This window comes from Pyxicephalus adspersus, chromosome 4 (genome assembly GCF_032062135.1).
Source record: "Pyxicephalus adspersus chromosome 4, UCB_Pads_2.0, whole genome shotgun sequence".
Lineage (NCBI taxonomy): Eukaryota > Metazoa > Chordata > Amphibia > Anura > Pyxicephalidae > Pyxicephalus > Pyxicephalus adspersus.
Window position 1 is genome coordinate 66,780,288 of NC_092861.1, and position 27,624 is coordinate 66,807,911.

At 36.2% G+C, this 27,624-nt stretch overlaps 1 protein-coding gene across 1 annotated transcript in view; it reads left to right on the forward strand.

Moving 5' to 3' along the window:
- The window catches only part of COL19A1 (collagen type XIX alpha 1 chain), a 123,411-nt gene that overhangs the window by 18,917 nt on the left and 76,870 nt on the right, over positions 1 to 27,624 (forward strand). The window contains exon 3 of the mRNA XM_072410185.1: positions 21,835 to 21,888. Within this exon, the coding sequence (XP_072266286.1) occupies positions 21,835 to 21,888 (54 nt within the window). The remainder of the gene's footprint in view (positions 1 to 21,834; positions 21,889 to 27,624) is intronic.

The window sequence follows — 27,624 nt, forward strand, 5'->3', positions numbered from 1 at the left end:
TTGGGAGAGCACATTTAGAGTCAAGACAAATTAATCTCTTGAAAAAAATGTTGCTGGAAATAACGGCAAGCTAGATTTGATTTCATAAGATTTGGTCACACGCCAGGCTGGACTGCAAATCTTTACAGAAACATGGATGCCACTGAAGTTCTGCTAATATTTAGACTAATATTCTTTAATGAATTGGATATAATCTTTAATCATTTGGATATGCCAAATCATCATAGTGTCACAAGGTGAGGAAAATGAAGCTTTCACAGTGGAACAGCTAACTACAAATGGCCACTGGCTTCCAGACTTTTTTGAATTAGTGTGCACATTTGTGGGGGAAGGAATGTCCCCTTTATCTGGGCATATATTTCATAAAACATATATAATGTTTTAGGCTCCAGTATGTTACCACTGCCATAAGAGGCATGACATTACTACCAAGTGTTTTCTTTGACAAACTATTCTCTCCAATGGCAAATTAAATTTTACGTTTTTAGGGCAGTGGTCACCGGCCTTTTTTACCTTTACGTTTTTAGGGCAGTGGTCACCAGCCTTTTTTACCTTTACGTTTTTAGGGCAGTGGTCACCAGCCTTTTTGGACCTACTGACCACTAAACCCATAGGCTCTGAACAATGCATGCGTGGGAGGCCGTGTGTCACTCAAAAGAGGATGAAACTTCCCCCTGAGTGACATTTTGATGCCCAGACCCGCCCACTCCAGAGACACAAACCTATCCACCGCTTTCAGCCTACAATCTGTATGGGAGACATTAGGGATAGTCATGCTAACTAATTAACGAGGCACAAGGATGCTCAATTTGTGCCTTGCAAATAATAGTTTGATATGGAAAATTGATAGGTGTCCCTATAAATAAAAGAACATATTTTTGTTGTAAGTGACACTGTGAAAGTAGTGAAAAAAATAATCATATCAGGGTAATGTCAATATATCTCTGTTGATTTATGTTAGGATAAAGTCACTGCTTTCAGAATTTTCATAATATTTAAATTTCCTGTTGAGTTGTGTTTCACAATAAATGCACAAGATTGCAAGAAGTGACTGTGTAGTTCCCAATAGAAATTACCATAAATATACTGTTGGACCTTGAGAATCAGCAACTGGTGGACACTAAAAACAAACCCTGACAACCACAGATTGTGATTGGTGGATAGGGAATGACAGTGTAAAAATAGAGACCTAAAAAAATGTCAGAAATTATGGAAATAATTACCATATATGTATTACTAATATATGACTGAGATAAAAAACTAAAAGTTGGGGACAGCGCACTTTAAAAGTTGATTTTTTTTTTTTTACCTGACTGCTACAAAATATATAGTGCTGCTTCTCTTTACACTATAGGCCTTTGCCTTTTAAAGGCTACTGTGTGCTTTGTGTTATTCTTTGATGTGATGTGTTAATATCGTTTTAATTATGTAGAAATAGTCTGACCTATTGTCATTAAAGTGTATCATCTCTGGCGCTAGAGAATCTGAAGCTCATTAATTATCTTGTAATGAAATAGTTATCTATAATTTATGTGCCTCTGAAGTAATACTTTAGATGCACTTTAACAATACCGCAGGTAATAATTGCCCTTAATACCCTGACTGAATTAAAATACTGATTAAAAATATGAGCATATCAAACTTTTGATTAATCCTAAACAGGCATTTTAAGCCTAATGGCACAGAGCCATACTTCATAACTTTAGGATTATGTACCTCCCAAACCACGATTAGTTTAATAAGTCAAGTTTATGAAAAACAGAACTATCCCTACAATGGTTAGAATCTTGTCTCTGATAGTATTTTTGTAGATCAGTGGTTCTTGACCTTTTTAACATAAGGAAACCCTTGAAATAACTTACAGGTTTTTAGGGAACCCTCACTATAATTACTATAGCCAAGGCTCACAGTATTTTAGTATGATGGTCAATGGGGACAGGTTATATTACTTAAGTGTTCATCCCCCTGATGTCTTTAGTTTGTGAATTTAGTTTCACAAGTGTATTGTAACGTTTGAAGATTTGACAACTGTTTACTTCTTTCAACTTAGTATGTCTCTCTGTTGTTGCATCTTGTAATCAGTTGTTTGTCCTGTCATTTCTTTCTTTAAAATATATGAATGCCTTCTCTAAATTCACACAATCATTAAAAACAATAAATATTCTGAGTAATGTGTTATAATCAGAAAACAGAGAATCAGCAACGTTTTATTGAAATGTCTAACATAATCTATTTTTTAGGGGGTAGGTAAAACTTCATATGGGAAATACAGCTGATGTAAAATCAACCTATTTATATATCAAGAAGCATTTGACGTTTTTTCTCATATTATTCTGGTATAAAATTGAAGGATAGAATATCCTTCTATAGAAATAGAAGAGCAAGTATGGTTATGCAAAATCCACAGGCTGGAAAACAGAAAACAGAGTTGCTGTCAAAAGAATATATTACATATAGACTAAACATTTTGGTAGTGTTGTCCTGAAGGTTAATGACTCCAAATTTTATTAATAATGGCCTGATTCATGGCATAAGGAACCTAATATCATGTAAATTGCTCTGAAATGGGGAAATAAACTCATGTGAAAACAAAAAAAACCTCTAAACTCCTAAAAAAATTTAGTATTACAGAAAACAAAGCAACAAATGTATTGTTACCTATAAACAGTGGTAACTAACTGAGGCATCAGTGCAAACAATATATATTCTTGAATATAAACCAAGGTGCTTGCTTTTACCTATGAAAATGTAAAAAATGACTTGGATATAAGTCTTGAAAACAAATTGTGGTTGTCACTGCTAATTTTAATTATTGGAAATGCAAGTAAAATGAATGTGAATAAATGCATCCATGGTATGTGATTTTTAAAAAAAAACATTTACTTCAAAGAGAAAGCATTAAATCACATGGGTGCAGTCTATCTTTTTTTTTCTCCCTGTATTTTGTACTTTTGAGTTGGTTGTGGTGGGTTACTTTCTTTTTAATGATTTTTTGTGCATTAATATTGACCACTATTGGGATTCTCAGTGGGATTCTCATTCCCACTGAGGCCCCTTTAAGTGATAAACTAATCCTCCACTTTAATAAAAAGGATGGTTTTGTCCTCTTGATGACCAAAACCAGAAAGGTTGTAAGGCTTTGAACCTGTTGGATAAATTATTTTAATAATTGTGAACTACACCTTTGCCAAACACCTCGATTTATCCATGCATATCTTCTGCAAATTCAACAAGTTATTGTAATTATTAGGAACTTATAAAACCCTTTCTAGATACAGTATTTTTTTTCACAGCAGGTGCCCCAGTTTTCAAAGTCCTACTGTGACTTCAGATGATCAGCACCATGGTGATGGTGTTGGCAGTCTCCATTCAGATCAGTTTATAGGCCCAGCAATGACTTGGCAGTGTAAGATGACAGCAGTTGCTAGGATTGTCACAGTTGGAAACAGAAATACCTGCTGAGTTTTGACAAGTTTTATTTGATAAGACAATTACTGTTAGTACATTAGCTGAATAAGTTAAAGGTTAAATGAAGGAAGGCTTACAGGTGGATCTTCGCTTGGAAAATGTCACTGGTCTAAGAGTATCCTAGTATATAAGTTTTCACGTGTTATCTGAATCTGTTTCATGAGTGCAAGGAAAGTGTCTGCCTTATTGATCAGTTCTTATACATCTAAACATCTTCTGTTTATTATTACTACTTTTTGTATTTCAATATGTTTATTGATTTTTCAAAGGGTATAAGACAAACATAAAAGAAATCACAAGACAAGTAAAAAAATAATAAAACAACAAATAATAAAATAACATGTAAAACAGAACACAATGTATATGTGTAAACATTTTAAACAGTGTTCACCGCAAACAATGCTCCAACTGCCATATTCTCCACATCCCATTGTACAAAGACTGTAAAATGCTATAGTTACAGGTAAAGATGTACAATTACAACCCATAAAAAACAAGAGCAGAAAACAGTACATTAATAAACCTAGTTTGGGCAGCGAGCAAACCAATCATGAGACCCAGATGCCCTAGGCAAGTGGGACAGTGTTAAACATCATTGTCGTAAACTTTAGATATATGATTTACTGATAATTTGAATTTTTATTGGTGCTTGGGTGAGGGTATGTTTTTTTTAATCAAAAGCACAAGTTATAATTTAAATTGTCCTATTGGCTGCACTGTGTCCTTTAAAAAAATATGTCTAATGAAGCTAGTAAAGAATTTCTCAGTTATGGATAGCTAGAAAGGCTAACATTTAAATGTGTTATGCAGATCAGTATGAGGTTCTGGTATGATTTAGCTGCATGCCGAGATTCATCAGCATTAGATATGAACAAACTCTACTTCTTTGTATACCTTTTCCTTTTCATTATTAACATGGAGGATGCTGTGCAAAACCCATGGTGACTGTAATCTTCCTTCTTTGGACTGGTGACTCATTTTTTTCTAGAAGATATTTAATAAAGATGACACAATTCTCTTGTATTAGTAGCAGATTTTTCAGATGTTCCTGGCCTGTGACACTTCCTTCAGTAATATAAAGTCCGCTTTCAAACTTTCAAAGCTCATTCCATTTAATGCAGAGTTAAAGAAGTCAACAGCCTGCTTTAGTTCCGCATTTGGTGTGATTTAGAAGCACATGTACTGGGAAGGCAGGCAACATATGAAGAAGCAATTGCAGACTTTTCAGTTCAAAGGGCAGTTTGCTTTGATCAGTTCTACTCAAATAATATTTTAGCTAAAGGGGCCCAAAATATTTTTTTTTCAGTGTAATTCCTCTGTAATGCAGTTTAACTTTTCGTTTGTTCATGCCTACATTTGTTCTGTTTGATATACTTTTAATGCAATTTATTTTATGAATCATAAGAAAGACATCGGCAGCCTCTTGAAAGTCAAAATCCCATTAAGTTTTGTTATTGTTGTTTAGTGTTATATTATGTTAGTAGAGATTAGTTCATTGCTTTGCCAAGATTCAGATTTAACTTGGGTCGCACTTAATTACTTAAGACCGATATCTACAAATGTTTTGGTTTGGGACAACTTGTAGTAGGCTTAATAAGGGCTCTTGTACTATAAAAATGACGTTGTTATTGGATAATACCTTACTTTTATCCTCAGGCTACATTATTGAGTGGAAAGAATTGATGCAGTTCTGCAGTCTTTCAGTGGCACTGCAGTTTTTCTGCTGGATATGACAGCGCTGAAATCCTCAAACACACCTGGCCATAGGTCACTTTTATTCTTGAGTATACCCACTGGTATTGAAGTTTGTCTTATAAAAACCATCTAATTTCCAGTATGTATGTATGTATGTGTGTGTGTGCCAATTCTAGAACGTTAGACTGCACACATGCTCTAAACGTTAAACCACATTTGTCAGTGAGGTGAAATATTCCAGTTATTGAATACTGCCCTACAGAGATGATAGTTTTTTGCAGGTGCTGTGTGTTGGAAAGCTTCAATCAGTCTTTCTCTGCAGGTCACATTCATTGATAGGGATAAATTCTTCAGGAATTGCTCTGCCCTATAGATGTAATAGGGTTACTTGATAAATTGTATTTTACAAGCTGTAAACACTAATATTGGTCTCAGTACAAATTCGTCAGTGGGTCAAACAACTTCCAGCAATGCAATGGTTTTTGGCCTTTATTAGAGATATTGCTTTGCTGAATACAATGAAAAGATTCGGAATGTGCCATTTTAATGTGTACTATAAATATTTAAATTAATGAGGAAAGATTTTAGTTGAAGTTAAAAGGTTAGGGGCTTGTTCCAGCAGATGCCGTCAAAGCAATTTTACTTTCCCCACCATCATGCATTTTTACCCTGCTACTGCTCATCTTGAACAGCAGATGGGGAGTTTTCTCCAAGTCAGACATATTTCTAAATGTAAAACTGTCCTATATATATATGGCAAGAAATGGATGGGAGGTAGTTCTGCTGTGACCCCAAAGTGCAATGACTAGTAGTTGTCTTACTCTGTGTTTTTAGGGAGAAGGATTAGGTAGCAGCCTGTAGTAGAGAGAGCAAGTAAATGTTAATAGAAGTACGAAGAAATCTGTGTGTGTGCGGGGTGGCAATTGCATCGATCAATAAAGCTAAAACCTCCTAAAGAACTGAACTATTAAAATTTTAAAATGTGATGGTTTTTTTCAGAATAGCCTAGTGAGGTTTGAAAATTACTTACACATGACACAAGAAGGAGCTTTTTCCATGTGATAAAGTTTTGTGAAATAAACCTTATGTCAGGGGCTCCAAATGCACCCCTGCCATCTTGTCTCTCTGCCTCACTTGTCTCACTTTCTAATCTAGTCATTGTTAAAACGTATGTTTCTTTACTGAAATATAGCCAAAACTACCTTCTGCAGTTCCCAATGTAGAAAGAGATAGAAGCAGATATTGTTTTTGTAATAGTTTTTATAAAGAAGGCTTTATAGTTATATATAAATACTCTCTCTCTCTCTATATATATATATATATATATATATATGTACTGGAGAGTAGAGATATTTGCACAGGATTCCTATCCTGTGGGATATAGCAGGTGGAAGACTCTCACCTGGAGATATAACATAGAGCCAGAAGCTCAGTCAGTGGATGTGCTGGAGACACAGACAGGTGGTCTCTGTGAGTGACTGTACTGGAGACACAGACAGGTGGTCTGTGTGAGTGACTGTGCTCTAGACACAGACAGGTGCTCTGTGTGAGGGAGCTCTGCTTGGAGACCTTATTTGACTGGGAAGCCGCAAAAGGCATATGTTTAACGGCCTCTGATTTTTCTGAGCTTTCTAATATACTGTTGCAGACACTCAATAATGATAGCATAAAACTATATGAAAAAGACCAATGAGAAAATGCAAAAAATATTTAACAGTAAGGAAATTTTAAAATATATCCATACACATGAGAACCAATGCCATTCGATCACAACATCCAATCAGACTCTAGTTGTCCAAAAAACCTAAACATGATAGGATCTTATTTTTTTTATCTGTCATGCAAATCATAGTATATTTTAAATAACAAATATGAAGTGTCTTTATTTAAAGTATGAAAACAGTGGGGTATTTGTGGATACAGTAACACAAGATGTGCAACAGAAAATACTGAGAAAATATTTTAGAGAATGTGAATGTAAACAGCAGACTGTTGAGCAACTGTTTATATGGACAGATCTGAATGTGTATTTGAAGTGTGTTATAAATCGTGTCCTGCATAACTTGCTTTGAACAGCTTGTTTTGCAGCCAGTAGTATTTCACATGCACATGAAGTGGTGCTCAGTTTTAAGAGGTTGCACCAGGAGCAGATCAATCTGCTTGTGGCAAGGATGTCTGGATAGTATTTCATCAACTGACATTTCCAAAAACAAAGAAAACAAAAGCAAAGCAAAATATGTGACCTGTATTTTGTGCTGTGATAAAACAAACAGTAAATGTCAAGTAGTGATGTATTGTTAATCTGTTACTGCCATCATTTCAAATATATTTTATTTATTTAGATATAAAGTGCACCATATATTCTACACACAGTCCAGTTTACTTAAAGTGTATCTCTTGTTAAGTTTTTTTTTTTCTTTATTCACAAATTGTGGCCCCTTACCTCCTCTTTATGTTCCCCCTTTTCTTTAAAAATGACAGTGTTGTCACCGGGTATACAACAGCAACACAAAACTCTATATGGTTCTGAACAGTTTAGATTTTTATGAGTTTTGAAGGCTGAAACCACAATCATTTCATTTTTTTTGTTGCCAAAGATATTCTTTCTATTTAAAACTTTGAAGAACTGTAACCTAAACCATGAACTCAGTATTGTTTTTATCTCAGTTGTACTGTGGTCAGGATAGGAAGGCATAGCAGAGGGGCGTATTTCACATATTCTAGCACTGTAAAAGGACTAGGACCATAAAATAAAATATGTAAAATTGTTGCCATAATTACCTGTAACATTTTTTTATTAATAATTTTTTCTTGCCTACTTTTCCTGACAGACTGGGTCAGCTCTGGCCCTCGACCCCCATAGGACCAATCTTCCTAGGCTATAAAAGTTACCTCCCTCTCCCCTGCAGGTATTCCTTAACCAGCCTGCTACAGCACAAGGGGGATAAATGTGCTGTCAGGAGGAGTAGTCAGGAAAGGAAATTTCTAGGTAGGTATAACAACAATTTTCCATACTCTTGGCACTTCTCCTGAAAGCAAACAGCTTAGAAGTAACAAGCCAAAACCAATAAATGGAGGAAAGGAAATAAATCATGCCATAGAAAACTGCTAAACAATTTCATCAATGGAAAGAGCTGTTTGTCAAATGGAAGCCACAAAGTGGGGCAAAGCTCCTGCTGACACACTCAACCTATAAAGCTGAATGAAAATGTTTGGAGACCTCCAACTGGTTGCTTTAAAGATCACTTTAGTAGAAACCTACAAATGAAGCCCAGGAGTTTGCCACCTCCCTAGTGGAATGTGTCTTGACTTCCTGCAAAGGAACCAAGCCCTAATCAAGTAAACATACAACATGGTGTTTAAATTCCAAGATGCAAAATCTGTCACAGATACAGCTGTGCTCCATAAAAGACTGTTTGGAGGATGAATTACCCACAGCTAAAAAACCCTTTGTTCTTTGCAAGAAGTGTAGAAAAATCTTCCTCATGTCCACAGGGTCATTCAGAAGATGAGGGTCTCAACCGTGAGGAATGATCTCCCAGTTAAGGGATGCACAGAATATACCTTAAAGAAGACATCCAGTTATGGGTGCAAGAGTACATTTTTCAGAATAGGTGCAATATGGCCAAGTGGGTGAGTAGCTCTGAAACCCTTTTTGTCTATTGAGCAGACCTCGACTGGATGGAAAAAGGGCTTCATGAGAACTCGCAGGACCAGAGGCAGGTCCTATGCTGAAATGTATTTACTGAAAGCTTTAACTTCACTACTGTTTTAAATAAACCGCCATAACAAAATATGTGAGGGCTAATAGGGCTGACACTTGGATCTAAACAAATTGAACCCAAGTTCTTTGTGCAGAGCTGAATGCAGAAAATTCTGCAATCTGTGCTGGCAATTAATTATTAGACAGAAAACCTGAACTCTAATAGAATAAAAACTTTTATATATTGTGGCATCTATGTATTCATGTTTCTAAGCTGTAGGCAGCATATCTGCCACTGCAGAGAAGAGCCATATGCTAGGAACCTCTGCCTTTCAAAAAGTGGGCAATCAGTCCCAGACAGTCAGGAATAGGATGCGGACATCTGCCCTGGAGAAGGTTGTCCTAGCAAGAAGGATTAGAAGAAAGAGCCACCATCAGTTTTACCAAACGTATAATTTCAACCAATTAGAAAGAATTGAATTTTTGAATCCTTTCCTATTTTCAATAGGACTGTCAAGGTCAGTGTTATTGGTGCTATAGCAGGGAAAAAATCCACTTCGTCATAAAAGGGTCCTTTGCCAGTGATTGCTGGCACTTGAACATTACTTGAGCTGCCATCAGGTCTCTCGACTTTAAAACTGAAAGGAGGTGCCGTCTGCCCTGACACCCTCCCATGATCGGGAAAGGATCTGCTCAGGTGATAAGCCAACAGATTTTCCAGGCTGGTGGTTAGGAAGCGATTAACTTGAGATGCTCTGTTGATGAAGAAAACATGGCTATGACTGGTTGGAAACAGATAATTGTTGCTCCATGTTGTCTGGCAAGGTAGGAAATCTCTGTCTTTGTCTTACAATTTAACAAATTACAATGGACAGCCCCTGAAAAAAGAAATTATGTCCCATACAGTGGGCTTTCCAACCTTTGAGACTGGAATCCTAGCCCCATGCCCCAGAGCCATTTCCCAAGACAGACTGCAATGGGAGGACTGCTATCCCAAGTCTTGGTAGACCAACGGTACAGTGAGTCCACTCCAAAATGCAACAAATCAATGGATCAAAGAAACAACTGCAACCAACACATGTATCAAACTTCCTATGGAAATAGATGATGTCACCAGCCTTTAGGAATATTCTGCCGCCTTTGCTGTCTCTGAAAGTCTTGCAGAAAGGAAAAAGTGCTCTGGATTTCACTGCAACGAATACTAACCTCAAATATTTATTACACACATTGGACATAATTGACACTAGTAGGTTTACCATTGAATTATCTACTTGTGACTTTCAACTTGCTTTTGATTTGTCATTACCAGTATTTCATCCAAGTTGTGAAATAGGCTGACTCCCTGAAGCCACAGCAATACTATTACTGAGACAAACATTTTGTTAAACATCCTGGGAGCTATGGATAGAGGGAAGGATAGACAGGTGAACTAAAAGTGAGTGAGTGAAAATGACAAACACGAAGAATGTCTGGTGACATTCCACAATTCAGATAGGCCAGTAAGCATCTGCTATCTTTCTCAAAATCATCCAGTCACCCAGAAAAAAACAAGTAACAGAATCATCCGCTATAATATTATCCAAACATTCCTAGTGTGAACATATTTAAGGAATATATGACCAGAAATGACCTAAACTTATCAAAAGTCTTGAGTAGATTCCTCTTTATTGCTCTTCCTACTGAAAGCGGCACGACTGCTTGAATACGCACCATTCCTTGCACATAAGATAGAAGTGTCTTTTACTTCTGGGAACCTCTTGGAACTGTCTAAATGTACAAAGGTCTCAGAGGGCTACACAAAAACCTTCATGTAATAACCATGTGACATGACTGAAGTCCCACATGGGGTGCCACCATGCTTTTCTAAATGCTGGAGAACTTGGTACTATCTTGCTCCGCTCTCTGACTCCAGGACAGACAGTTTCCTTTTTATTTAAGGACAAAGGAATTCTTTGACAGGAAATCTCTTGCATCTCAAAAGTTATGAGAAGGCTAGATGGAACAAAGAGCTGCTGATGCCTATACCACGGCTGTGGGATTAATCCTTGCCCCCTGTGACCCTCCGTATTCCTCCTGAATAGGATCATGGTAGTGCACAGGATACAAACAAATACAGGATACCTACAAATAAAATTTCCTACCACAATGACATCCTGCAGGTAAGCATAGCAGCCAAAAAAAGGGGGAAACGAGTTTAAAAATGGCGCCTGCTGGAAGCAGGACATTGATGGTTGCCCAGCAAGGCTGTTATTAAAATACACTTACTGGAGTAGTTTTGAGATTACAAGAGTTATAGTATCAAACTGCACTCATTAAAATCATATGCTTCATAAATATACACATAAAATGTACAAATACAAAGCAAAAACATCTAATTTTTTGGTTCACACAGTGACACCAGAAATGTTCCTACTATTTTTTAACCATTGCCTATTACTTGAGCTTAGGCAGACCAGCAGGTGGCCTTAGAGATACAACAGGAAGCATAGGAAACCATCTTTCCTCCCAAACTCACCTCTACTATTGCCAGTATATAATGGCTGTGAGCCAAAGTCACTTCACATGCTCAAGGCTCCGTGCGACTAAGAGACTGCTCACCTACCCACAACAAGGGCAATTTACGTGCCATATTATCCATACTCTCGGCACCAGGGTTCCCAAAACATGATGGATTTACCATCCACAATGGAACTTCCCCCTTGTAGAGGCTGAACTGGGGGGGGGGGGGTGACAAATGCTTGGTCCTAGAGTGACGACAGACATGGGGTGACACAAGGAGGATGGTTTTATGCGTCGAGAGGTGGAGCTGACCCAGTTGTGTGCTGTCAGAAGGAGTGCCAGGAAAGAAGTATTCCAAAAACAGCCTAAATAGATTTGTGCATGCATCTTGGGTTAGTAACCAGTAACACTTTTTACTTACAGGGACTAAATTATCTACAACCGAATTTAATTATTCTATTTTCTCAAGATTTCTAGAGTAACATTGGCTACTGAATTCTCAGAGGTGAACCCAGTCAGGACATAGACTAACCTTCCACTTTGTCAAATAAATCTGTCCAACTGCTTGTTAATGCAAATATCTACTAAGCCGATCACATGGAAGCATCTTTAGACATGTAGACATTGTTGTGATAACCTGCTGAAGTTTAAACCCAGCATCAGAATGATGCTTTGTAAAACTACCCAAATAATTGGCTTATGATTGCTCATAAAGTGGAGCAAGTTCAAAAAGGCAGGGAGTTTGTGGTACAAAGCTTAATAATACATCAAAAACGTTTATTGTTAAGCTATTCATAAAAACAATGTGATATTTCTTCTTCCCCGGAACTTTGAGCATGGCATGGTTGTTGATGTCAGGCAGTCTGGTCTTAGTATTTCAGAAACTGCTGATTTGCTGGGACTTTAAAGCACAACCATTTCTGGGGTTTACAGAGAATGATCTAAAATAGAAAATATCTAGGCAGTTCTCTGGACAAGATAAAGCTTTCTTTATGCCAGAAGTCAGAGGGAAATGACCAGACTGGTTAGATGATAGAAAGTTTACAGTGACACAAACTTATTACTGAGGTAAGCAGAAGAGTTTTTCTGAAGGTGCAAAACATCAAACCTTGAAGCAGAAGTGCTGCAGTGGCAGAAGGCCACTACCATTCGACTGGATTGCCACTCCTGTCAGCTAAAATAGGCTCCTGAGGCTACAATTCGCATGGGTTTACCAAGATTTTGACGAGAAGATTGGAAACTTGGTTGTATAATTCTACATTTCTGATGCTACATTTGTATGGTACGGTCAGTATTTAGCATCAACAACCTGAAAGCATGGATCCAAACTGCACAAAGAGTGCCAAGACAGAAAAAAGACCCACTCCTTTACACCACCACCATCCTGAACTGTTCATACAACGGTTCATACCTACAAGATCTTTGCAACAATAGGAAGTTCTTTGTGTTTCTTCAGCACAAGAATGTATTTTTTTATTTCTTCTTCTTATTCAATGCGTTCATTTTATTTCATGAAGCACTAGACTGTGATCTGTGATTCACAGCCTAATATAAAAACTTGAAAATAGAAACCTCTGTTCTCAAATGGGAAGCCTGCACACTGTTGTGCTATATTACTATATAAGGCAAATTCAAAAACTGCAAGAGGTCAGTCTTTTAAAAAGATAGGCAAAATATGGAGGGCTAAGTGGACCCCTGGTTTCTTACATATCTAGAATACTCCCACCAAGGAAAGGTTCATGCTATAATACTCATTGCAATTCCTGTGCAGTTTTGAGTTTTGGGCTTTCGCGACCATCTTTGTAGGTTTCAGCAGCTCCTATTGCACTGTTTCCTAATATGAATTAAATACAACATTTCCAATTATATCCAAAGCAGACATAGGGACACACTAGATCTCTTTAATATAGTCTTTGTGAGAAAATAGGTGTTTATCTCTCAGCATCTACCAAAACTGAAATATAATTTTTTTGTAAAATGAACAGCATTTGGGAAGCAATATATTTTGTAGTTATGCACTTGTACTTCTGCAATAAGAAGCAAGGGTAAAAGTGTTCCTGCTAGGTACTTTGCCTCCAAAAAAAATTCTTTAAATGAGAAGAGTGTATAGGTGTACACCCAAATGTAAATTTATAAATACACAATTAGTCAATTCTTCACCAGCCAATTTTTTTTCTTTAAAGACCCATGCAAGAATGTTAAACCAGTATCTAATATCTTAAATGTTTAGCTGACGTTCAAACTTATTAACATGCTGAACATCTAAATTCTGTAAGGTCTCATAGTAATATAGGTAGTAGTGGTGGAAACAACTCTCCCATTACCCTAAAGGTATCCTAAACTAATTCAGGAATGACTGATATTTCTGATTGCATAACTGTTTTTTTTTTTTTTTATACATAAAACCTTTCATGCTCACAAAGTATTATTAAGTGTTTTAAAAGTTCAAAATATTGTTAAAGAACCTAAAACACATTTTGCAGTGGGTACATTAAAGCTTTGATTGAACCTGTCCTTATATAAGTAGATACTGGGAAGTTAAAGGAAATTGCTCTTTACAGTGATTTGTTATACAACCCTGTGTGTCTGGTCAGTCCTTTTTTTTATGGCATTTGACTTTTTGATAGTGGATTGAAGAATTTATAGTAAACTGGATAGTCTTAATTTTGATTAATAATGCAGTAATCAACAATCAATTATTATTGATAATAAATATGTGGTAACTTCTAAATAAAGTTAAACAATTAGCAGAGTTTTATGACCACAAGTTTGATCAGTACGAAGTATTGCAGCTACTATAGCATTGTATCTAAAATGATCCAATATCATTAATACATTAATACTTAGGAATTGTGATTTGACTCTTAATTTCTAATCCACATCCTTGTTCAGGTTAAGTTACTAGGAAGGTTCTAAAACCAGAGACAGCCAGACAGTCAGCTTTCCTAAACAGATGGTAGGAATGAATGATCCTGATTTTTCTAAGTGCAAGTTTCCTTTAAAGGCATCTGTTGCCTAAAATCAGTGGATGGATTTCATGGATTATATTTAAACACTAATTAGATTTATATGCACACCATGTGCTGATAATATTTGTGAGCATGTATTATTCGAACTTGGTAATTAGCATTTTGAAATATTTTTTTTTTAATAAATAAACTGGATTTATTTTTTTTAATAAGCTGAAGACATGCCACTGCATCCATAATGCTTCTTTATTCATTAGTTTGAATCATGGAAATAATAACAGTGCTGTCACAATAGTGTGGTGTTGTATGGTATCTGGCTGACAGTTGACTCAAATCTGCAACCTGACCGTAGTCATTATCCTGCTGCATGCCATTAATGTGGAATTAACTTTAATCCTCACATTGTACAGATTATTTTCATCCTTTTCCCTGCCAGTAAAGTCTACACCAGCTTTCAGACTGAAAAAAAGATGTACTGCCTAAGCTTCTTAGGCTTGCAAGCAATATTTAAATAATTTCCATTTAAAAGCTCTAGAAATATGTGCATATAAGTTCCCTAATTTAGCTGTCAATAAGCTGAGAATAGTAACATTTGTAATATGGCAGTAGCATGGACACATTTACCATCAGTCCAAGCAGCTGTCCTGTTGCATACATTGTTGATAAAGCTTTAGTGAGTATATATGTTGTAATTGTCAAGCTTAATTTAAATTAAGAGGCAAATGGACTATTTTACTACAGTGCCAATAAGTATACAAACAGATTATTTACAATCTTAAAGCCAGGGAAATGAAAATGAGCACAAAAATATCTTTGTTGCACATGGAGATGAAATAGAGCTTTTTTTTCCTTTTTTGAAAAAATAAACGCCGTCTGCCTGCTTTTGCCAAAAATGTTATTCTTGCACTCATTTTTTTCTAGATTAAACTCTCAGATCTTGTATGAATGAGCCATATCAAATGGTTAAAAGACATCTTTGATACAATGTATAAAACCGTGACTGAACCATTGACTGAAGTATGTAAATTACCCTTGTCATCCATATATATCCTCCAGTTCATTGTTTGAAAGCTGCAGACTGTTGACCTTGCAGAATCAGTGGTCCTCTCATCGGTCTTTTTCTATACTTTTTGTTGGTTCCAAAAAAGTCAAACTACAGCTGAAGACACTGGTTTTTGAAGAGATTAAGGTAGACTAATACCATACCGTTATCCAAGTATAATACTGCCTTTTTATTCTTTTTAATGGTCAATCATATATATATATATATATATATATATATATATTTATTTATTTATTTATTTACTTATATGCGTGGGATCTTTCGATGTTTATAGGTTTTCTTAAAGTACTTTATTTAATGACTATAGACAAAGAAAAAAACAAATAAACTGGGAGTAAGAGAGTATTTGGTTACTTTGCTGTTCATGTTACTGAATATCTGTAGAAAGGCATGTAAACAGTTAGCTCCTTAACCTCCCTAGCAGTTATTTCTTTCCGGTTTTATATGTCTAAAAGTGGTACATTGTTTTTCATGAAAATTTATTTTACACTATTATATAATAGTATGTGTATATTAAAGTTTGAAACACAAAATCATTCCCATCCCGGCCCGCCACCAATGTGCACGCACCGATGTCACCGGGAAGAAAGATAAAAGAAGACGGAGATAATGGCGCGGGATGCCGGGGGATCAGGTAAGGCTCTATTTACTATTACCTTCCCATAGGTTTACATACCCCGAGTGTGACTCGGGGTTACCACTTGTAGCAACTTTTTGCTACCCCGAGTCACACTCGGGGTTACCTCTAGGGAGGTTAAAGCTCAACTTTCAATTTTCAAAAAGATAAAAAATGCTTACCTTTATTTGTTAAAATTTGTTAAACCCAGTCCAGCGAGTCCCTTTGGCTTCCTTCTTTTCTTTGGGGCTCGCTGCTTCATCCAAGACTTTCTTTCTTCCAGGGTGTTCTTTACATCACCCAATCTTGTACTGCTCAGGTGCGAGATTGGGTGACATATGTGAAAAAACAGTGCCATCCTCACTACACATGTATGAGATTCAGCACTTGTTTTTTTTTTTCCTTGGAGAAAAGCCGCTAATGTTGCATAGTGCAATATATGAACATTTATCCACAATTTAATCATTTTAAACTACTGCAACACTGTTAGTCTGCCAGAAAATCCAATGTACTGTTGTCCTAAATTACTGTTTGAGCTGACAACACAGTGCCTCTGGTGCTTTGGAAGCCTAAGAAGCATTGTAAAGATTTCCCTTTCTTGACCATTGGTTTTTACCTATCAGTACCCTTATTCACGTACATGTTTTTTTCCCACAAAGGTAATGCTGTTGTCCCACTACCTTTACATAACATGTAATATATTTTCCCATTGCTGTGTTAAAACCGATTTTACCAAGAAGATTTTACCAAACACCAGGCTCTTTTCAAGTAGGATATACCATGTTTTTGGGATTCAAGAACAGTAACCTGCATACTAAAATCTCATAAATTACAAAATGTAAACATTTGAAGCCAACAACTTTAAAAGCAACATGACTTCATTTACATTAAAGTCACATTTTGTAATATCACAATATTTGTAAATAAAGGTAGAAAGGTAAAATAGGTAAAAAGTAAACGACACATACAAGGCACATGCAAAATGTTTTGTACACCTAAACATATAGAATGACAGTTTGCTTTATGTATAATGCATTAGAAAAATTACAAAACAAAGCAAAATTATGTTAGCTGAGAAGATGGAAAGGATATTGGGTGGGAAAGTCTGTGCATCATCCTGAACTTTCTGGGTCATAACTCCTTAAGGAATAAAAAGTAATTCCATGACAAGAATAGATTTTCATGCCAGAGAAAAGCTTTAGTAGTTACCTGCTACACAAAGAGGACTTGATAAATTATACATTTTGGAGTATAGTGCTGTTTTGCTTTGCCTGCACTTTCTGAGTCACTGCGTTTTCCCTTTCTTAGTGATGGTTTGTCATGGAATATATGCATCTTTTGATGTTGTAGTGCTCCCCTGTTGAGAGACTTTGAAAGGTTTAGATTTCTTTATGAGCTTCCAGGTGGTACATATTTTGCATCTGAATTTAAATCAGCAAGCGTTTTGGGCAGAGAGGTAATGGGGGATGAAATTGCACGAGTTAAACCCTTTTCTGTCTTACTTTTTTCAAAGGTAAAAGTGGAAAATTGTGGTTATATGTGAAAGTGTTTACTACATCCTTATTAACTTCTCAGCAGGATTAGTAACTATACATTATGTGATTTTTGTGGAATGTGACCAAAGATTTAATTATCACTTGATAATTGAACAGTGCATTGGGGAAGGGTTAAACATTAGTATTATTATAACAAGCATTTCAAAGCAATGAAATACTGTAAATGATGGCCAAATCTTGTTTGTTTATTCAGGAAAAAAGTGACAAAGTTTTTGCTTTGAGAGAAGTTAAAAATTGTTGTTTTCCTCTGTCTTCACATGATCCAACAAAAAGGCATTGACTCCTCTTTAGTTGTCCCAGTAAATACAAATCAATGGCTATCTATTACATTAGAAAGGTATTTTACAAAAGAACCGATGTGCTTGGCAAACTTTTATTATTGAATGCTAAACTGCCAATTACCAAAATATAGCAATAGCTGGATCCTATTCACTGGAATCATTCCTTGCTTAAAGACACATTAATGAATCTATTTGTGATAGTAAGGTATTTAATTACTGCATAGATGTTCCATAATTTGCAAGAAACATTGGGGACCCTTTATTAAACAAATAAGCAACAGACTATTCCACAAATCAAACTGGTTCTCATTCAGCAATGTCTCTGGGATAGATTTACAACATACTCTTGTGCCTAAATTTCTGGTCATCAAATACAACAGTCTACAAAATTCGGAGACAGGGAGGAAAGGAGGAATTTATGACTCAAACTGTACCTTGCAATCAAGCTGAAACCAAACAGCAGAGCCAAGACGAGGACCTGACTTTTCTTTACCTCTGTTAAAGTGTTTGTAAATCCATGAATACCCCCTTATTTACAGCTGAAATTAGGAAATCTAAGCTACTGGCAGGATCATCAGGTATTTTCTTTTTAGTGTGCACAACAAAAATAAAATTTCATTTTGTGCATATCATACAAAATTCTGATTTTACTGACACTTTAACTTAACATAGTCTGGTCACCTCTTTGCTCTCATCCTGAAGTTCAGCTTTAAAGTTTAGACACTGGGCTCCTACCCGTTCAATGCAGGGTTTTAGTCTTGCATTATGGTATAGGCTATAGATGCAGGTAAAATAGTAAATAAAACTTAGTTTTTATTCCCCTAGACAATAAGAGAACTTTTAACCCTTGCAATATGTGGCAATAGGGAGCCTGGAGTTTAGAGGGTTGTGAATAACTGTAATATTTGCCTAATTTCCCACTCTTTGGCACTCTCCTTATCTTTTGGTGGAGTGGAAAAAGAAAGTATCTTTAGGGAAATGGTCACATAACTGGATTAAGGAATAAGGTAAGCATTACAGTTTGTTCACATCCCCCTAGATGTGATAACCACTGTGGTAGAATCAAATACATGATGCCAATTTGGAGGGGTATGTTGCATCATCTATTTTTCCTTACAAAAATGGCCTGGTTAAGGCTATGATTAAATGGCTTTGCTGCAGAATTGCAGCTCCTTTTTTTGGATCCAGGATCTGGAAGGAATGGGAGGGCCAAGCACTCTTCCCTTTCTCAAGGCCAGGAATTGAGAAGGGCTCCAGAGCACCTGTCCTTTGAAGATAAAAAGGCTTGTGCACTTGAATTTGAAGCGTGCCCTGCACACTCATTCCTTCCAGAACACTGAGATATAATATGCCAAATATTCTCCCAATTTGGCATCATATATTTGATTCTATTACATCATATATTATTCTATGAAGATTTACTCAGCTTTCCAAAGTGGGACCATAAGTAAATGAATGGCTGCCCCAAACTAAAACTAAAGTGGACCTTTCATTAACAAATTAACAAATAAACTAATTATATATATATATATATACTACAGCCTCTTATAGTTGCATCTCTCTGTGGTAGGTAGTGTCTTTTATTGTCAGGTCGTGCATTTTACACACATACACATTTGTAAAATTTTAAAAACATACAATTGTATATTGTACCCTTTGCACACATAGTAGACGATTGATATGATCTTCTGCAGTTTACAGCGTTGTTTGTGTAAAAGAATATAGGCAGATTGCTGATAAAACTGTAGTGTCGGTTCGCAGCATATCATGTTGCATAATACCAGCGTGTTCTTTTCCTTTTAATGGCTTGCACAAGTAAGTGATAACGCTAGGAGCATTGCTGAACATATGTAATTTGTCTCAGATTTGTCCCTTTCCTGTCACTGAACTGCTCTATCTGGTGCTGCAGGAAAGCAGTTTGCATCTAAGAAAGGGTGGATGCTCTCTCGGCAGGTAGTTACTTTTGATGCTCAGTGTGAAGATAGTTTCTCTCTATCTTAGTCCTTACTACTTAAAATTACATTGTGACATCAAATTGCAAGATGTAATGTACTAGGTATATGTACTATATTTTAAAATAAAATGTCTCACACATCACCTCTATTAAAGAATGCAAAAACAATTCAAATATATACATTTTTCAAGTCATGATTATCAATCTGCAGTTTTACTTAAAGTAACTCTATAAAGTTCTTTATTTCATGTGTGTAATGCAGTTTGCTTCTAATTACAATGTTACACAAGAAAGTGAAACGATTCTGGATGCAATCGTGTGTCATGCAGTAGAAGCATTCAAAATATTTCATATTTGTAAATTTTCAGAAGTTTGCCTTTGTTTTTTTTTTAAGTCATTGGCTAACATGTCACTAAGTGGTTAATAAGTATTTGTAATTCATCCATTTAGAGTGCTTGGATTAATAAAAGATGATTGATATTTGATTGATTTGAGTTATGACAATATTACCAGGTCTAAAACAATGTATTTAGAGAACAAGCAATACTACATTGGTTGCTGTGCACATCATCGCTTTTTACCTTTCCAGATATTACACAGGTATTCACAAGTTGCAGAATTTCTATACGGAATATATAGAATGTGTTTTAAAGTGTAGAATAATTAAATTTTGTTATGTGGTTAGCTAGTTCCTGGTATGTGACTTTGCCTAGGTTGTCCTGTGCCTATGCCCATAGCTGAATATTTGCTGGGTGAACCTAAAACACTGCTGCATATGAGTGCTAGTCTGAGGAGATTTGCAGTGAGATTTGGTGATGTCATGACTGTGCTTGACAAGGTGCTATTTGCTAGAGGCTCTGCCATGGGGAGGCAAAGACCTGTCTTTGCCAAGATATTTACTCAGTGCAGAACAAGGTATTGTAAGACAGTAAGGGTGAAACCATCACCCATGGGTAGCCCACAGACAAAGCCAGCCACTACTACTTTTCCCCATGCATTCTCTTTTTTTCTGGCAATGTTTCCACAGTTCTATTTTTCTGTAATAAATCAGATTTTTCCTAAAACATTAGGTTAACCAACATTTATATTCTTTAGGCTATGATTGCAGTAGCAGCAGTGTTTGAAATTTTACATTCTAAACCTCTCAATATATGTGTAGTCATACAATGCATCCAGCATAATCACATTATTTAATTAATGAGAACAGAATTCCAATTATTTTTAGGAAATATATATGTGATAATAGCAATAACTTTGCTTCATTTCTACTGTTCTGTAGAAAAAGAACATTTTAAAACATACTTTTAATTGTGTGGAAAAAAACTTAAATCTGAAGAAAATAAATGAGAACTTTCGACTTTCAAGCCAGCTAGAGTTTGATGAATTCACACAAGCCACTTTTCACTAATAATGTAGCCACCTTTGTTAGCCATTGCTCTGTCAAGTAATGAGACATCAGCTGCAAAATTTTCTAGACTATACCTCTACTCTGATCAAACTTTCTGGTGGAATTACTGAGCTTCTCAATTCAGGTGCTGCTGGATCTGTGCTAGTGATGATGGATGGCTGTAGTTCAACAATCATCAATAACCAAGAAATATTTAGTTCACTTCACTAGTATCATTAAAGCCAGTTAATTTGGGACTGAATGTACAATAAATCAGATCACTGCATTTTAAACTAGCATCTTTTGATTACTAACAATGACAGTTTTGACCAATGATTGTTTTTTGGATCATTATACCATTGCTATTATATTGAACCTAAATCAATACATATCATGTTTAGGAAAGATAACAGGAAATGTGATCAATTTATCTTTTTTGATTCATATGCTTTGTTAAGTAGAGTGATCAAAAGCTGTCTAGATGCTATTAGAACTGATTGATGGTGCAATCAACCTCTCAAACATAAATGCCACTGCTGGAATCTTTTTATGAGCTTCTAAAAAGGAACTATGTTTTTTTATTGCATTTATTCATGGCCTGTTACAAAGCATTGCAATTATAATTATATGTTTTTTATTCTAGGGAAGAAGAGGTAAACCAGGAGACCCTGGCAAAGATGGCCCACCTGGACCCCCTGTAAGTACATTGTTTTTGCATGATCATTGCAAAGCTGCCAACTGGACCCAGTGTATTTGTGTTATTTCATTTCATTTCAATTGAGAAATATAAAGAGAACACTTTGCAATTTGAAAAGGCTCTAATTTCAACACAAGTTTTATTGAAACAGTGAGGGGCGGGCAATAGGTCAGCTCAGTCCCCTTAGATTGGATAGTACCATTTTCAATTATCTGTATGGTTTTCAAAATATTTTTTTCTGTACGGTCTGATAATATGTTCTGCTCTGTTATGATCATACTAAATGCTTTGAAATATACTGGGTACTGGTAACATTTTGCAAGGATAACACAGAGCAAAGTCAATGTATGATCTTATGGTGCAGTGTGCATGGAAAGACCATATCATAGAAAAAGACAAAACCAACATTTCCCTATAAAAATAAATACTGATTTTTAATAGAGTTTTTTTTTTACTGTATATGGAAGTTGTCTTGTTATTGTACTTCTGTAAAGTGTATTCCTTAACTCTCAAAATGCAGAGCCTGTATTTGGGACATATGTAACATCAATAATAAGGAGCAGGAATGCCTAGGGTAGCCCTTCTTAAACATGTTTAGAGACACCAGAAATCCAATATTTAAAAGCACTGCAGAATTTTAGGTTGCAACAACACCTAAAAGTTGTGCTGGGTTTTTAGTGTGCACACGTATGACCTGGTATGGTAATGTGTAATAGATTAAGACAGCCCATTAGGTTTAAATGGGCAAAAAAACATTTCTGTAATATTTTAGCACTTTGCAATGCAACACATGGGATTGTACGCCCCATTGGCACCTACCACCCTTTATTATATAACTTTTTCTAAACAAAATTGCAGCAAATTTAATAAAAAGACAGCTGCAGCCCCTTTATTGGGTTTAAATAAATTGAATTTACTTTCAATGAGCAAATATTCCATGTATAACCTACACTAACCTTCTATTAACCATTATTAAACCAAATACACTTAGATATTAGGATTCAAGTGTAAACCAAAACTAACCAAAAGTCCATTTTTTTAAAGAATACCAATATACTGTCCACCCAGAAGTGGGAAACTTTACCCCATAAAGAATGACTGTAACAGGAAGCGGGGGAGGGGGGGGGCAGAGAAACTGGAACAGGCAATGTAGATGACAGTTCATGAGGTAAAATGTGACACGCCCTCCGCTCTACAGGCATATAAAGGGTAGAGTAAAATATGATTGGACAGTTGTTTTCCCTGCAAAAGTTGGGCCAGGTACCCCCATAGATTCTTCTGCCTGGCAACTCAGACAGCCTGATACTGTTGAATATGAATAATATCTGCATAAATATAGATATTATAAAACACTATCCATGCACATATATATTTATTAAATGAAGGTTCATACACAAATAAATGCAAGTCACTCAAACAGTTTAATTAAGTAACATAAAATACACAGCAGTATTGTTTAACATAAATATAGGGACTCAAAATCAACAAAATATACAGTAAAGAAAATAATATTGTTAGTAGGCAAACCCCGGTGATAATATAATAGTAGTTAGTACATAACCCTGCAATTACAATACAGCAACAAAACAGAATAATAACCTAGACCCATATACAACAAAATAGGATGTAATATTAGCTAGTAGTAGCTACCTGTTAAGATGTTAATGGGTTCCACAGGAGCCTGCTTCCTTAAGAATTGTTACACAATCTCATATCTTTTATTACTTATATTTGCTTTATAGCTTATCTATCTATTTTTTACTAACTTCTCCCTTGCTTCTTGCATGGCTAACTATTCCTTGCTTAAAGCTACGCACACACCTTCAATAATTATTGTTCAAAAACGAATGATCAACGAACAATCAACAATTATGAACGATATTGTTGAACAATGGTATAGTGCCAATTCTGTACATGCAAATAACGATACGATCGTTCAAAGATATTGTAAACATGGTAGATGCGATTGTTTGAACCATACAGGAAGTGATGTGCACCAGAAAAAGTGATGTACAGTAATATAGGCAGGAAATTTGTATAGTGTGTACGAAAGATTGGTTATATGAACGAACATTCGGTACATTGGTATTTTGTCTCTCTGTGCAATATGTCTTTCCATGTCCTCTCAAGGAAGAAGAAAGCAGCTGTTGCTGTGATGTATCTCCTATTTCATACACATATAAAGATACACACACACACCTAGATATACATATATACATCTACCTTGTAAAGATAGATAGATGGATACACATGGACACAGTGAAGCACCTGCAAAGAACGTTCGTTTATCGCGCATGCTCAGAACATGCACGACCACTGAATGACCGTACACACAGTAGATTACAAACTATTGACTTTTTCTAACCTTGATCAATTAGATCCGACAGGCTGGCCGTTCATTTCCAGCGACAATCCTCATTCGTCGGCGTCGTTGGTCAGTCGCTTGCATTTTTTTTGTTAACAATTATCGAACGATCAGTCATTAGTCGTTCGTTTCCAACGATAATTATCGCAAGTGTGCACGCAGCTTAACTTATCCTTGCTCCTGTTTCTGTTCCCCAAGCTTCCTCTTGCTCCTAAATTCCCCCTGCCATGTTCCCAGTCTTATACAATTAATCTCCATTGGGAAGTTTTGGAGAATTAGGATTGGCTAATTGATGCGAGTTGAAGGACACATATTGGCTGAAGCATCCCCCTAGATTGGGATTGGGTATTTCAAACTCCAATAATAAAACCTTGAAAATTCTGGAGTTGTTGGGAAAGCCCAACAAGGGTTATCTAATTTAAGTGTCAGCAAAGATCAGCATGAGGGTTATCACCTCACTCCATCTGTTTTGTCATCAGTCTATCTCAATTGCTAGCATCATCTATTTTTACAGTCCATTGATAAAAGGAGCCTGCAAAGATATTTACAGTCCCTAATGGTCACTAGATGTGTCCAGTGTACAGAACTTGTTTATAGCCCTCTGTCTGTTTATCTGTTGTCACTTCTGCGATATCCCTGGAATTCATTTATTAGATATCCTCCAGGGGGTCTATGTGACTGGACAGGGGTAAACAGATCACAAACATTGCCACACATACCTTAATACATTGTTTAATTTTCCTTAAATATAACTACATAGGGACTGTGGGTTTGTTCTTAAGTTGAATTTGTATGTAAGTCGGAACAGGTAAATTATTTTAATAAATGCAATTAGGACAGATGTTTGTCTCGACATATTATTAGGCAGCATGGTGTCAGTTACTGTATAAAATCCTCACTGTGAGTTAATCACAAACAAAGCAAAAAAATTATGGAGACCATTCATTAACTTCTGGAGCAAGCTGTGCTTTGGTATGCAAAAAGAAACAACTGCAGAGTTTGACATGGTAATTAATGAGTTACAAGAGCTTGGAGAACAGCAAAAAAATTCTTCTGCAAGTCATGCAAACCACCCCTCCCCCCATCAAGCCTCTGTCCTTTACGTGAACGAACAGGGAAGCCCCGTTCATATCTAAGAGTCGTCTGTATGTCCTATGTCCTTAACTGGGGGACTGACATTAAATCAAAAGGAGAGGAGCCAGAGGTGACCATCCCTTGTGGTCACTCTTTAAAATTTGAGCCCTGGCAATACATGCTGCATTTATACCTGTGAACTGGGGTATAATAAATGGTAAGCATTTTTTCTTTGCGCTGGACATATGCATTGAAGTGCCATTTACAATGAATGAAAATGGTTTATTACTAACACAGTAGAGACTAGTCCCATTATAGGATATATGCTATTTATTTAAACAATAAAATCAAATGTACACTGAAAGACATGCTTTCTTTGCAATCTATCCCGGTAAAAGCTTTAGTGTAATGTTTAAATCAGAACTAAATTAACATTTTTACTTACATAAAAAGGTAAAGAATCCTTTTATGTAAGGTAAAAATTACCTTCTTTTTTTGTCTGTGCTGGGGGGGGTTACCGCTACTTTTTTTTTTTTAAGCGTAAAGCCCCTCCCTTTTTGTCTCTATCTCTGCACGCAGATACAAGATCGGGTGATGTAGCCTGTGGTGAATGGGGGAAAAAAAGAGTGCTGATCTCACTGTTCATGTGTGAGATTGACATTTTTTCCCCCATTGAAGAGAAAGCTTCTTGTGTGCATGCCCAAGATTGCCCAAGAGGCTTATGGCTGCTCCTTCTGCACATGCCAGATCTCTGCAATCAGCAGTATTTTTTCCCCCAATTGCCGTAGGCTACATCACTCGATCTTGTGCCTGTGCAGTGTGAGATCAGGTGACATAGGCAGAAGCAGGAAGAAAAGGAAAGATGGCGGTACCCCGTGTTGGGACAAAGACAGATAACAGGATGGAGCGAGACCCAATGCAGGAAACCTCTGCGGGGATAGAGGGATCTGCGAATGTAAAAGTGAATTGAGTTTTGTTTTTAGTTTAGTTCCGCTTTAAATAATTTCCCACTGTAAAATACTATAACATACATGTATAATGACAAGTCACCAACTGTCTGATCCCACAAGACTACAGGCAGCAAATCGAACAAAAAAAAATCTGTACTTCAGCACTGACTAAGGAAATTTATTCAATAAGAAGACAGTCAAACTATCATGGAATTGATCATCGTAGCTCTGGGAGGCTTTGTGGCATATTTGTCCAATGAATTATAGGCCTGTGCATGATAAAGTAAGACTAGTCTTAGCTCTATATATATATATATATATATATATATATATATTAATAATAAACAGAATCTGTATTGAAAGTCAGTTTCAGTGCTTTATAAATAGACCCAGTAAGAGCATGTTGCATTTATTGTTGGCAGTCAGAAGTAAGCAAAGCAGCAACAGCAATAGAGGCATAGCAGTGTTCTTTTTTTATATGTTTTTTAATAAACAGGCATGGTGGAAGGTTAAATATTCTGTGATATTATTGGTAATAATAATGATTTATTTCAATGAATTTCAACCTTTCAATGCTTGCATTTGATTTTGGGTATTGGTGACATTGCTCTTTATCACAATAAAGCCTTCCCGAAAAAAATTCTGGAGGTCTGATGATTAACTCTATAGCACAATCGTAGAGATGGGCTAATTGCACAGTCTGTGAGCCTAGTAATGCAACGCACTATTAGTGAGTTTGGAAATACATATTAGCAGTCTGGTCTGAAATCCCTTTGTAATAAGTTTGTGCCTAGGGTACAAGTCCACAAATTATTTAACCAAGGATACAAGGTTGTGTGCTTATGATTTGGAATATGCTTTGTGACTACTGAAAAACATTGATGAATGGAGGTATGCACAAAGCTTCAAGATGGTTAATGTCTGAGCTGGATATCCATTGGCACATCTGCCATACTTAAAAACCTCATCTACTTGTATAATGCATCAGTAAACACAGTCACCATGATTTCATACACAGTAAAGTAACCACAAATGCAAAATCCTCATTGAACAAAGTAGTAAACCTGCTGAACATAGAACCATGGAGCATGGGGTGGAACTACTGTATTTAATAACTTCAGGCTTATTTATTACACTGCCCATTATTACACCAAGTGGGATAGAGAACCTAAGTATCATAGGTCAAAAGTTTTAGTTTTTGGTAAGCTGGACGTCAACAGATAAAAAACATAATATACATCTTACCTCTGACAGTGAAATAGGTGCTATCAAAATGATGAAAAGTAGTGCAGTGAAAAATGCCTGCTGATTGGAAATATTATGATGTACATTACACAGATATCCTCC